At 46.8% G+C, this 13,289-nt stretch overlaps 1 protein-coding gene across 1 annotated transcript in view; it reads left to right on the top strand.

The window, feature by feature from the left end:
- Nucleotides 1-7,472, top strand: part of LOC123998993 (roundabout homolog 1-like) — a 172,793-nt gene extending 165,321 nt beyond the window's left edge. Inside the window, 12 exon segments of the mRNA XM_046304297.1 lie at nucleotides 2,902-2,928; nucleotides 3,862-3,904; nucleotides 4,164-4,318; nucleotides 4,553-4,894; nucleotides 5,030-5,143; nucleotides 5,236-5,295; nucleotides 5,298-5,613; nucleotides 5,718-6,217; nucleotides 6,334-6,483; nucleotides 6,619-6,840; nucleotides 7,047-7,237; nucleotides 7,370-7,472. Of these exon segments, the coding sequence (XP_046160253.1) occupies nucleotides 2,902-2,928; nucleotides 3,862-3,904; nucleotides 4,164-4,318; nucleotides 4,553-4,894; nucleotides 5,030-5,143; nucleotides 5,236-5,295; nucleotides 5,298-5,613; nucleotides 5,718-6,217; nucleotides 6,334-6,483; nucleotides 6,619-6,840; nucleotides 7,047-7,237; nucleotides 7,370-7,384 (2,135 nt within the window). The 3' untranslated portion in view covers nucleotides 7,385-7,472.
- The last annotated feature ends 5,817 nt before the right edge of the window (nucleotides 7,473-13,289 follow it).

Here is a 13,289-nt window from a genome sequence, read left to right on the forward strand (position 1 = left end):
TTTTTCTAGCATTTAAAAGCAGTTGGAGGACACGGAAGGAGTGTTGTATGGTGTTGATCTTGTTTGGAGGCTTGTTAGCACAGTGTCCAAAGAAGGGCCAGATGTTTACAGAATGGGGTCGTCTGCATAGAGGTGGATCAAAGAATCACCAGCAGCAAGAGCGACGTCATTGATATATACAGAGAAAAGAGTCGGCCTGAGAATTGAACCGTGTGGACCCCCACAGAGACTGCTAGAGGTCCTGACAACAGGCCCACCGATTTGACACACTGAGCTCTATCAGAGAAGTAGTTGGTGAACCAGGCGAGGCAGTCATTTGAGAAACCAAGGCTGTTGAGTCTGCCGATAAGAATGTGGTGATGGATAGAGTCGAAGCCTTGGCCAGGTCGTTGAAGACGGCTGCCCAGCACTGTCTTTTATCGATGGCTGTTATGATATTGTTTAGGACCTTGAGCATGGCTGAGGTGCACCCATTACCAGCTCGGAAACCAGATTTCATAGTGGAGAAGGTGGTATTCGAAATGGTCGGTGATCTGTTTGTTAACTTGGCATTCTAAGATTTTAGAAGGGCAGGATGGATATAGGTCTAAAGCAGTTTGGGTCTAGAGTGTCTCCCCCTTTAAAGATAGGGATGACCGCGGCAGCTTTCCAATCTTTGTGGATCTCAGACGATACGAAAGAGAGGTTGAAAAGGCTAGTAAATAGGGGTTGCAACAATTTTGGAGGATCATTTTAGAAAGAGAGTGTCCAGATTGTCTAGACCAGCTGAATTGTAGGGATCCAGTTTTCACATTTCTTTCAGAACATCAGCTGTCTGGATTTGGGTGAAGGAGAAGCAGGGGGGTTGGGGTTTGGGCAGGTTGCTGCAGAGGGTGCTGAGATGTTGGCCGGGGTAGGGGTAGCTAGGTGGAAAGCATGGCCAGCTGTGGAAAAATGCTTATTGAAATGATTGATTATCATAGATTTATCGGTGGTGACAGTGCTTTCTATCCTCGGTGCAGTAGCCAGCTTGGAGGAAGTTGCTCTTATTCTCCATGGACTTTACAGTGGCACAATTTTGGGGGGAATTAGTGCCACAGGATGCAAATTTATGTTTGAAAAAGCTAGCCTTAGCTTTTCTAACTGATTGAGTATATTGGTTCCTGACTTCCCTAAAAAGTTGCATATCACGGGGGCAATTCGATGCTAATGCAGAATGCCACATGATGTTTTTGTGCTAATCAAGAGCAGGCAAGTCTGGGGTGAACCAAGGGCTATATCTGTTCTTAGTTCTACATTTTTTAAATGGGGCATGCTTATTTAAGATGGAGAGGTAAGCACTTTTGAAGAGCAACCAGGCATCCTCTACTGACAGGATGAGGTCAATATCCTTCCAGAATACCCGGGCCAGGTTGATTAGAAAGGCCTGCTCGCTGAAGTGTTTTAGGGAGCGTTTGACAGTGATGAGGGGTGGTCGTTTGACCGCGGACCGTTTACGCACGCATGCAATGAGGCAGTGATTGCTGAGATCCTGTTTGAAGACAGCAGAGTTGTATTTAGAGGGTAAGTTGGTCAGGATGATATCTTACAGGGTGCCCGTGGTTACTGATTTTGGTTGTACCTGGTAGGTTCCTTAATAATGTGTGTAAGATTGAGGGCATCTAGATTAGATTGTAGGATGGCCAGGGTGTTAAGCATGTCCCAGTTTAGGTCACCTAACAGTACAAACTCTGAAGATAGATGGGGGACGATCAATTCACATATGGTGTCCAGGGCACAGCTGGGGACTGAGGGGGGTCTATAGCAAGCAGCAACGGTGAGAGACTTGTTTCTGAAAGGTGGATTAAAAAAAAATAGAATCTCGAATTGTTTGGGCACAGACCTGGATAGTATTACAGAACTCTGCAGGCTATCTCTGCAGTAGATTGCAACTTCCTCCCCTTTGGCAGTTCTATCTTGTCGGAAAATATTATAGTTAGGGATGGACATTTCAGGATTTTTGGTGGCATCTTAAGCCAGGTTTCAGACATGGCTAGGACATCCGGGTTTGCGGAGTGTGCTAAAGCAGTGAATAAAATAAACTTAGGGAGGAGGCTTCTAATGTTAACATGCATGAAACCAATGCTTTTACATTAAGGTGTGTTTTTCTCCAGTAGCCCATAATGTGACTTGCTAGTGTCAGCTGCTTTTATCCTCAAAGTAAGGAGCCTGATAACCATATCTCATATGGAGAAATGAAATAAAACGGGTTTGGTCTTCTCTCCTGACTCGAAGACCTCAAAGGGTGGTGACGATGAGCCGGCACATCCCAGAATACGCTGACATTCAAACGCTGACATTTAGGGCTCATTTCCAGGGCGCTGCCCGCCGCCTCTACCCGGTGAGGCACAGTTAGAGTAGGGACAAGCCTGTCACCCAGGTAATATGACACGTGTTCTGCTATCTCTGTTATCTCCTTCCATCTGACCACAGGTGACCTCCATTACCCATAAGGCCACATGTTCCTGATTGATGGAGGACAGGGAGCCTCATCTGACTCTGTGTGTGTGTGTGTGTGTGTGTGTGTGTGTGTGTGTGTGTGTGTGTGTGTGTGTGTGTGTGTGTGTGTGTGTGTGTGTGTGTGTGTGTGTGTGTGTGTGTGTGTGTGTGTGTGTGTGTGTGTGTGTGTGTGTGTGTGTGTGTGTGTGTGTGTGTGTGTGTGTGTGTGTGTGTGTGTGTGTGTGTGTGTGTGTGTGTGTGTGTGTGTGTGTGTGTGTGTGTGTGTGTGTGTGTGTGTGTGTGTGTGTGTGTGTGTGTTTGAGTGCATGCGTCAATATGTCTGCCAGTTTTTGTGGGGCTTTTTAACCTTCTTCTCTCTTTCTCTCCCACCTCCTTTTCTTTTTATTCGCTCTTCCTCTGTTTGGGTTGGGTTTGTTCCTGCAGTTCCATCTTTCACCTTCACTCCTACAGGTATGTATGAAGGAATGTGTTCAGCTGTAAACATGTATTTGTTATTTAGCAGTATGTGTTCTGACCTTGAAGCCCCTATGATTCAGAGATGCCTGTACACAAACACAGTTCTCTCTCTATGTTCTCAGTTCCTCCCAGCACTCACAAACAATCTGTTCCAATACACAAACAGCTAATGGAGCTAGTGTTTATCTTTGGTGGCCTCACATCCACAAACCAATTATGTAACATTAAAAATCTCACGGAGGGAGGTGCGTTTAGGGCTACACAAAGGGATCATCTGACATAAGGTGAATCAGGGGGCAGACAGCTCCTAAAGAGGTCATTAGCCCATCCCTATCCCACCCTCTTAGATCAGGCATAGACAATGACACACAACATGGCCACCAGTTGGCCTGTCCTGTGGTTGTGGTGAAGACAGTTTAGAGTGCTGCTGAGTCACTGTGCTCTGTGACAAGTAGAGAGGCAGTTAGTGCCATACAAAGCATAAACACAGTCCCATGTTCCCACTTGTCCTTCACACAGTAACCGTAGAAGTAGTAAAGTGTATCTAATCATGTGGTTGAAATGACTCACCCTCCAGTGAAGAGGATGTGTCTGAACTGAAGGGTTATCAGTCATTGTGAAGTGTGCCTCAGGGTCAAGATATCATGTTTAACACTCTGTCACTGATTTCGTTTTTCTACATGTACACCTCTCAATGCCAAGTGCCCCAGGTGTGTGTTGATATGCGTGTGCGTGCGTGTGTGTTTGCGTGCAGAGTGGGACTCATGACAGGATGTGTCTATCAGATGTGATGAGTCAGACTGACCTAAGGACAGCTGTATGAGTACAGAGTGACAGACAGGTCACACCAACCTGGATTCTCTCTTCCATTTGTCGTGCAGGTTGCTTTCTTGTGTTTCTCACATTTGTTCTCTTTCTTTAAATCAGTGAACTATCAGAGAGGAGGAGAGTCGGTCTGCAGTGCTGGCAGGTAAGGGGTGTGCTTTTACGTGTACACTTGACTGGATATGATTTCCCCACTGTCTATATAGGGCACTTATGATGGTGTTCAGAAATGCAGGAGGGAAAAGTGGTTAAAACAACAGCAGTGTATTCCCTACTTGAACCACCAGAGGGAGGTCTCCCCCTGTCTGAAAAATGACAGAGGACAAAAACTCCCATGCCCATCCCTGACTGAAACCCTGTTTGTTCTGTGTGATAATGGTTCTGGTTGCATGCTTCTGGTTCAGACCCGGGCTGCTGAACATGGGTGAGAGTGTGAACCAGCCGTGGCTGCCAGACTCCTGGCCCAACGCCTGTGCCAACCACAAAGACTGCAGCATAAACTGCTGCAACACTGGAAACGGCACCAGCGACAGCAACATGACCACCTACAGCCGCCCAGGTCAGTACCGTTAAAGCTACAGACTCTGGGGTGATAGTGGTCAGGCCCCAGCAATGGAACTTAAAGTATGCAGATATAATGCAAATCAAATAAGCAATGAGGGTTATCATGGAAATGAAACATGGCATCAACATGATAATTAATGGTGTTATGTGACTTCCTGTGTGAAGGGTTAATGAAGGGTTAATGAATAAGTGTCTCTAACCCTAACCCCATGTGGTCTCCTCTCCTCAGCTGACTGCATCGCCAACTATGGCAGCCAGTTGGAGAACCAGCAGGGGGGTCTATTGGGGTCTGAACAGGCCGTGTACAGCGACGTGGACCTCTCCAACAAACTCAATGAGCTCAAGACCTTCAACAACCCCAGCCTGTGCTACATGGGCCCAGGGGCAGGACCGCCCACCCCCTATGAGCCCACCCCCTACGCCACCACCCAGCTCATCCAGTCTAGCATCCTTAACAAGGCTGGAGCTGCAGGGGCCCCTGATATACGCTGTTGGAACCAGCCCCCGTCCCAGCTGCAGAAAGCACATATGCAGTACAACATCATGGAGCAGAGCAACAGGCTCAATAAAGGTGAGAGGATTGGACATAGCGTAGCGGTGGTGCGAGGGAGGGTATTTGGGAAGTTACTTCAGATTGTGTTACTATGTGTAGTCTACATATCTGTTTAACTCTGTCTCTTTCACTCTGTATCTGCTGTCTCTTCAGACCACTATAGAGGAGATGGGCCTCTGCAAGGCACCGTCCCGTACAACCAGGCCCACGAACACAACACAGGAGGCTCCCTCCACAGCTCTGACAGGGGCAGCAACAGCACCTCTGGTGAGACACTGATTACCCGGATCATAGCAAATAGGACAAATAAGTATTTGTTCTGCAGTATGTTCTAAGAGTTTGTTCGATTGCCTCTGCAGGGAGCCAAAGTCATAAGAAGGGAACTCGCACACCCAAACTGCCCAAAACGAACACAGTGACCCGGGTGAACCTCTGCCCCCTTCCCCTGCCAACCTACCACCAAGCCGGAGTTGTGACGAATATACCCTGCCCATGGAAAAAAGCTTTAACCCAGATGCCCTATGCCCAATGCTTCCCTCAACGATGTACCTGCATCCGGATGAGATGGAGGAGGAGGTGGCGGAGGAGGGGATGGATAGATGTCCCACCCCCCCTGTCAGAGGGGCAGCCTCATCCCCTGAGGGTCTGTCCAACAGTCACCAGTCTACGGCAACTCTCACCCCCTCCCCCCAGGGAGACCAGCACAACGGCCTACACAATGGAACAGACCACCACAGGTGACTATGAGCCCAACTCACACTGCATCTCACTCATCCCAGCTACAACCGTCAGCCATTTGTGTTAATCAATTCTTTGATCCTTTCCCTTTTTCCCTTCTTAGACAACACGTGGGCAGCCCCCCTCCTTCCCCGCTCCCCCTCTCCCCCCCACACACCTACGGCTACATCTCCAGCCCCCTGGAACTGGATACTGACGGCCAGGAGGAAGAGGGGGAGGAGGATGAAGAAGAGGCAGGGGATGAGATGGATGCAGACATGGCCCAGAGTCACTACCACCAGCACCAAAATAACCACCAGCCCCATCAGCAACTGCGCCACAACCAGCACCCCCGTTCCCCACGCAGGCTGCACCTCCGGGGGCTGGAGCAGACGCCGGCCTCCAGCACGGGGGATCTGGAGAGTTCCGTGACGGGCTCCATGATTAACGGCTGGGGCTCGGCCTCCGAGGAGGACAACGGCTCATCAGGACGCTCCAGCGCCGTCAGCTCCTCAGACGGATCCTTCTTCACAGACGCAGACTTCGCCCAGGCTGTGGCCAACACTGGAGACTACACAGCAGGCCTACGCATGGCCAGGTTCCCGGAGGACACAGGACCAGCAGGTGAGGAGGAGAGAGGGGCAGGAAACTGGATCAGGGGAAAATATCAGAAATAAAATGCATAGATATGCCTTCTTAGATAAAACTTTCATGGACTGACTGTTTGTCTGTTCCCTCAGGGCGAAGGCACCAGCGTCCCAGCAGCCCACTGTCCACAGACAGCAACATGAGCTCTGCAGTGATGCAGAAGAGACCGCCCAAGAGGCACAAGCAGCACCAGGCCCAGGTTGGCCACCAAGGTCTCCTGAAGAGGAACGACTTCACAGACGGTAAGGGACTGGGTCTGAGATATGGGTCACTGCATGAAACAGCTCTCACATTGACTTCTCTAGCTATACAGTACTTGGTGAATGGCCTTGGTGAATAAAGTTCCAATTTCCATGTCTGTGTTCTTCTCTCCTCAGACTCATGCATGCCCTTGAAGTCCCCTAGTCACATGTCGCGGTGTGGCTATGAGGTGAGAGGTGCTACGCTCCCGAGGATTGGCTCTGGGGAGGGTCGGGGCCGGAGAGGGAGTGCAGGAGGCCAGAAGACCAGAGAGGGCTCTGTAGAGAGACGGGAGGGCCAGGACAAGAACAGGACTCCACAGGGAGGCAAGGGGAGCAGCAAAGCCCGTCAGCCACCAGGTACTTACTGCAATGTAGTGAACTTCCAATGTGGTTTGTGTGTTGGAACAAAGTACATATATGAGCTTTATAACATTATGCTTGTATGTGGTTCCTACATGTCAAAATAAATCCCCTTGAAAACTAGATGATTCATCACAATGGAGTTTATCCAGCTCAAACTAAGTAGAATGTGTTTAACCAACCACCATCTCTCTCTGTCTCAGGTTCTGAGGACATCCCCCCGTACAGCAGGCCCTCCTTCCCCTCGGTGCAGGGCCAGAGCCAGGCTCAGAGCTCCTCCAGCACCATGTCCTCCCGGGGCTCAGGGGGACGGAGGAGAGATGGGGCCCGCAGGAACCCCACAGACACACTGCCCAGCATCACAGGCTTCCAGACCCAGGAAGAAGAGCTAGAGGTGAGAACAAGATACTCATAAAAGTGTCCATTTACTAGTTTCCATGAGTTGAAAATCTAGTATGTCTATGATCTTATTTTTATGGCCATTATTCAAGGGGTTATATTATAAACTTGTGTCTTGAGTCTACAGCTTCTGGAGAGCTGAGGATCATGGGAGAAGAAAAGGAAAGGGGATCTGACATCACAATTCAGTGACTATTATGTAAATTACTTTTCATATCATACACAACAAACGGAACAATATTGAATATTTGTTTTTCTTATTACAATTTCTCATTAGATGTCCATCTTCCAGGAAAAAAAGAAAGTGAGAAAAAAAGGTGCATTCGCATTTGAGTCTGTTAACTCACTGGTATGAAGCACCATTAGATCATTGTTTACTTGACTTGTTGCTAGAGAACTGGCTTCCATTCGCCTCGATGAAAGTAGTCACAGCCTCGATGACAGTACATGCACATTAGATGGCTGTTGTCAGTGTATACAGATACCTTGTCTTGGACCACCTGATGTGGTACATGTCTGTTGCCCCTGTAATTAATATTTGGACATCACTATCCATCTTGTAAATTGTTTGTTAATTTTACTGCCACAAAAATTGCTACAATGGGAATTTTACATTTGTTTTTAATGTATTTTTGTAATGCACTGTTATTGTTTTGTTATTGATGTTGGTCTTGTCGATGTGCATTATTTGTTCTACTTTGGTTTCAAAAGCACAATCACTTAACTTTATTTTAAACTATTGTTATCTATGACCTTCCGTCATACAAGAGGAACAATGATACAAATGATCTTGTTAATCGTTGTCTATATACACGATTGAACCAGTGTTATGTGTCTTAATATTCTGTTTCTGTTAGGGGTTGGGATGGGAACTTAACTCTCCTGTCTAGTTTAGGTTTCATTCAAACCACAGTGTTCATTTGGACTCAAACTTTATTATGACACAAACTACTGTGTTAATCGGACTATACTCTCATGTCTAAAATTGCACTTATGAGGAAGTGAGAGAGACAGTAGACAAGCTGACGGATACATTGTAGCAATAGGGAAGGGTGAGAATGCCCCATTAGTAGGGAACGTTGATGGATACATCCTGGAAAATGGATTTCCCCATGCCTGATGATGGATAGCGTTTTCTCCATGAGCAACCAGTACGCAGTGACACCTCCACCATTGTTTCCCAGCAAGACAGAGGGCAGGGGAAAGTGACATTAATACGTACCCTAAAGAAGGACTCTATTACAGAAAGAGGACAACTGGTGACAAAAGACTGGGACTTGAAAGTCATGTTGCTTGGCAATGGGACAGCATGTTGGGTTTAGGTTCTGTATGGCTACATCTAGGCCAAGCTTTTGGTACATCTACAAAATGTGTAAAACATTGTTCGCTGAGGACACCTGACATTTGTTTGGAGTTTGCCATGTTTCAAAGAATTGCAACTATGTTCATGATGTCAGCCATGTTATGTCATTACTGAGTATGTTATAAACGGGGATTAAAAAAAATATTGTCATTTTTACCACATTATTTATTATTAAAATGTCTTCAAATGACAGTGTCCACTTGGATTTTTTTTTGTGGTTCAATCTTTGTTCACTTGTTAGGTTAATAACTTACCTCTCTAACATTTCACCAGTCAATACATCATAATACAAGGTTGAAGTGAAGATGGAAAATGGAAGAAGAAGAGGAAGAGGGAGAGCCACCCAAAAGCCTATTCTTTATGGGAATGTGATGACACGCTGCTTAATTAACCTCACTCATGAACCCTTGTGGTTAATTAACAGAGCAGCTGTGTCTGTCAAAGGGAAAGAGACGCTCTGGAGCCTAGCACAGGTGTGGCTCTGTGTGTATGTGTAGTGGGGGGGGGGTGGGGGTGGATAGCAGTCAAAACTACAGCTACGAGCGGCAGCCAAAATTATTCTCTTTGTCCTCCTCAGAGCGCAAGATTGTGATGGAGAGAAAGAACCTGTCCATCAGCCACCCACACACAGATTCCTCCAGAAAGATTCTAATGTGTTCGTACTGTTTAACTGTAAGTACATCTCTGCATAATCAGCGAGAGCAGAGCAGGAGAGATGCTGAGCTGCTGGAAGTCCAATCACTGATTGAACTACACAATTGCATTCCATGAGAGATGGGACAGGTTGCTGTTATTAGCTGGAGCTTCTCTCTCCTCTCTCCATCAGAGTGGAATGAAACCAGTGTCCCGGCAGCTGTACAGGGCTGTCTGTAAAGGCTAGCTACCTACATTAACATCAACCGCCCCAGTCACCACAGTGCTAATTCAGTACCATAAAGGGTCGACACAATTAACCCAGAAAGACCACACTGTAGCCTCCTCTGCTTCTAGCCCACTCTATGTAATTCCCTGTGGTCCCACAGTAGGACCTGCTGATTGAGTCATACTCAAGCACTTCTATCCTGATTGCTCTTTCCATGAATTAGGTAATCATCTATATTTCCCCTGCGCAATTCTCTTGTCTGTGGGAATGGATGACTCAGATTTACTGCTTTAAGTTACAGTAACAGTAAAGTGGAGAGGCCTTATGCCAGTTTTTTACAGACTCATCTGGTGGGCCCCACTTAAATTCTATATTGCATCATTATCAAGATATTGAAGTAACTCAGTTTAAAGGTCCAATGGAGCAGGGATTTTTTTAAATCTCAATATCAAATAATTTCGGGGTAATAATTAAGTAACTTACTGTGATTGTTTTAAATGAAAATGGTCAAAAAGAAACAAAAATAGCTCCTTAGCAAAGAGCAATTTCTCAAGCAGGAATTTTGCTCGGACTATCTGGGAGTGGTCTGTGTGGGGAGGGTAAAACTGAAAACGACCTGTTATTTGCAGAGAGGTTTGGAACACTCTTGTTGGTCTATTAACTAATCTACTGCCCAGTGATTCCATCCCACCAAAATCAACAGAACTTTAAGGCAGCCTTTTCAAACAGCTCGTACTCTAAAAGGGCATTATCATAATTTTCACAATTTAACAGTTTTATTCCAATCTCATAGTTCGGAAATATATACACTAAGTGGCCAGTTTATTAGATACACCACCCCATTCACGAAAATGGTTCACTCCTACAGACAGTGAGTCACGTGGGCGTATATAAAGCAGGTAAACAGGCAGTGATGCATTCATTCAGTTACTGATTGAACGTTAGAATGGGCAAAAACAAGTGGCCTAAGCGACTTGAGACTGGTATGATCGTTGGAGGCAGGCGCATTGGTTCCAGTATCTCAGAAATGGCCGGCATTCTGGATTCTTCACGCACAACAGTGTTTGGGGTTCACTGAGAATGGTGTGGCAAACAAAAAAAATATCCAGTCAGCGGCAGTCCTGTGGGTGAAAACAGCTCGTTGATGAGAAGTTGAAGGAGAAAGATTCGTGCAAGCCAACAGGCGGGTCACAAACAGGCAAATAAAGGCGCAGTACAACAGTGTTGTACAGAATGGCATCTTCGGAAGGCGAAACTCATTGGGCTTTGTCACAGATCAGCTATTGCAGCAGACGACCACACCAGGTTCCACTCCAGTGGGCACACGATCACTAACACTGGACAATAGAGGAGTGGAACATTTAAAAGAAAAAATAGGACAAATCTTGGTTCCTGTTGTATCATTTTGATGGCATATCAGGATTTGGGTAAGCATTCCATGGCCCCCTCCTGACTGGTGTCAATGGTACAGGCAGGTGGCGGTGGTGTACTGGCATTAGGGAATGTTGTCCTGGCACACATTAGGTCCCTTGATAACAATTGAGCAAAGTGTCATTGCCCCAAATACTTCAGGCTGTTATGGAGGCAAAGGGGGACTGACCCGGTACTAGATGGGTGTACCTAAAAAACTGCCCACTGAGTGTATAAAACACAGGGAAATCAGGTTTTTGATTGCACTGGGCCTTTAAGGGTACAAAATGCATAAGCAGCATGCACACACATATACAGAAAAACACACACCCGTGGCCATCAGAGTATGTGCAGGCTTTGATGATGGATCACAGCTGAGTCGAGACACGCTGTTCCTGTCAACATCAGCAAATTAACAGAGTCTATTCATCTTCATTATGCCCTAGTGTGGAGAGCCTCAGATGCTGCTACCCAGGGAGAGGGGCATTACTTGTAAGGGAGTCTTTAGAGCAGTCCTGAGAGACTGGAATTGTTGCCTGGCTTCCATGGGCCTCAAACCACACTGGAACCACATGGTTGCATTTATAGAGAGGAGAGACCTCTTCAACAACTTACAGTCAAATTCAAAGGGGAAACCCACTAACACAGAGCACGTGGACAGTAGAGATCTTTAATGTGATGAATACTGCTTGATTTTCAGTTCTCGGTGATCACATCTAGTCTAGTGCCAGGGTTTGGAATGCAATTTGGTCAGATATTAAAATCAATAGCCTCATGCGACAGTTAACAAAATAAGTCAATGGGCCATGATTGAAGTGTTCAGTCCTCCATCAGTATGTGTTCCTCACCATCTATCTCCCTGGTGCTCCAGCAGGAAGGTCTACCCCAGTGCTGCAGCTCTCAAATCAAATCAAATCAAATCAAAGTTGGTGTCATGAGTGAACAGGGAGTACAGGAGGGGACTGAGCATGCACCCCTGAAGGGCCCCCATGTTGAGGATCAGTGTGGCGGATGTGTTGTTACCTACCCTTACCAGCTGGTGGTGGCCCGTCAGGAAGTCCAGGATCCAGTTGTAGAGTGAGGTGTTTAGTACCAGGGTCCTTGGCTCAGTGATGAGCTTTGAGGGCACTATGGTGAGCTGAGCTGTAGTCAATGAATAGCAGTCTTACATAGCGATTGCATCATCTGTGGATATGTTGGGGCGGTATGCAAATTGGAGTGGGTCTAGGGTTTCTGGGACAATGGTGTTGATGTGAGCCATGACCAACCTTTCAAAGCACTTCATGGCTACATACGTAAGTGCTACCGGTCGGTTGTCATTTAGGCAGGTTACCTTAGTGTTCTTGGGCACAGGGACTATGGTGGTCTGCTTAACACTTGTTAGTATTACAGACTCGGACAGGGAGAGGTTGAAAATGTCAGTGAAGACACTTCCCAGTTGGTCGGAGTATGTTCGCAGTATACGTCCTAGTAATCCGTCTGGCCCTGCGGCCTTGTGAATGTTGACCTGTTTAAAGGTCTCACTCACATTGGATGCGGAGAGCGTGATCACACAGTCTTCCGGAACAGCTGGTGCTCTCATGCGTGTTTCAGTGTTATTTGCCTCGAAGCTAGCATAGAAGTAGTTTAGCCCGTCTCGTAGTCTAGTGTCACAGGGCAGCTCTCGGCTGTGCTTCCCTTTGTAGTCTGTAATGGTTTCCAAGCCCTGCCACATCTGACGAGTGTCAGAGCCAATTTGATCAAAGTCCTGTATTGACACTTGTTCACACCTGTTCGGTGGTTTGTCGGAGGGCATAGCGGGAATTCTTATAAGCTTCCGGGTTAGAGTCCCGCTCCTTGAAAGCGGCAGCTATGGTCTTTAGCTCAGTGCGAATGTTGCCTGTAATCCAGCTCACAGCAGAGCAGCACTACTCAGTGGGGGGAAGAGAGAGACAGAGAGAAAAAAGAGAGAGAGTAATCCCCTGTCACTTCCTCCTCTGTTCTGCCCATGCAATTTAACCCACACACACTGCCTGCCTTCAACCATCCTCTCCCCTCTTTTCCCCTTCCATCCTTTCCCCTCATCCCTTTCCTCCATGCTGAGTCAATTAAACATTGAAAAGAGCGATTTAATGCCCCTCTCTGCAGGCTCCCTCTCTCTTCAAATCCTACCTCAATCTCCAGAGGATGATGAAATGGTTCTTAATTGTTGCCTTAATTTCTATGCCAAACTGTTTCCATGGAATCAGGCCATGCCCGCTCATCAAGACTGAGGCATTTGCAGGCAACCGTCACTTTACATGTATGAGTTTCTAGAACTTCTTATTTCATTTTGGTTTACCCCTTTTGAGTAATATACACTATCTATATAAAAGTTTGTGGACATCCCTTCAAATTTGTGGATTCGGCTATTTCAGGCACACCCATTGCTGA

This window comes from Oncorhynchus gorbuscha, linkage group LG16, assembly GCF_021184085.1.
Source record: "Oncorhynchus gorbuscha isolate QuinsamMale2020 ecotype Even-year linkage group LG16, OgorEven_v1.0, whole genome shotgun sequence".
Taxonomy (NCBI): domain Eukaryota; kingdom Metazoa; phylum Chordata; class Actinopteri; order Salmoniformes; family Salmonidae; genus Oncorhynchus; species Oncorhynchus gorbuscha.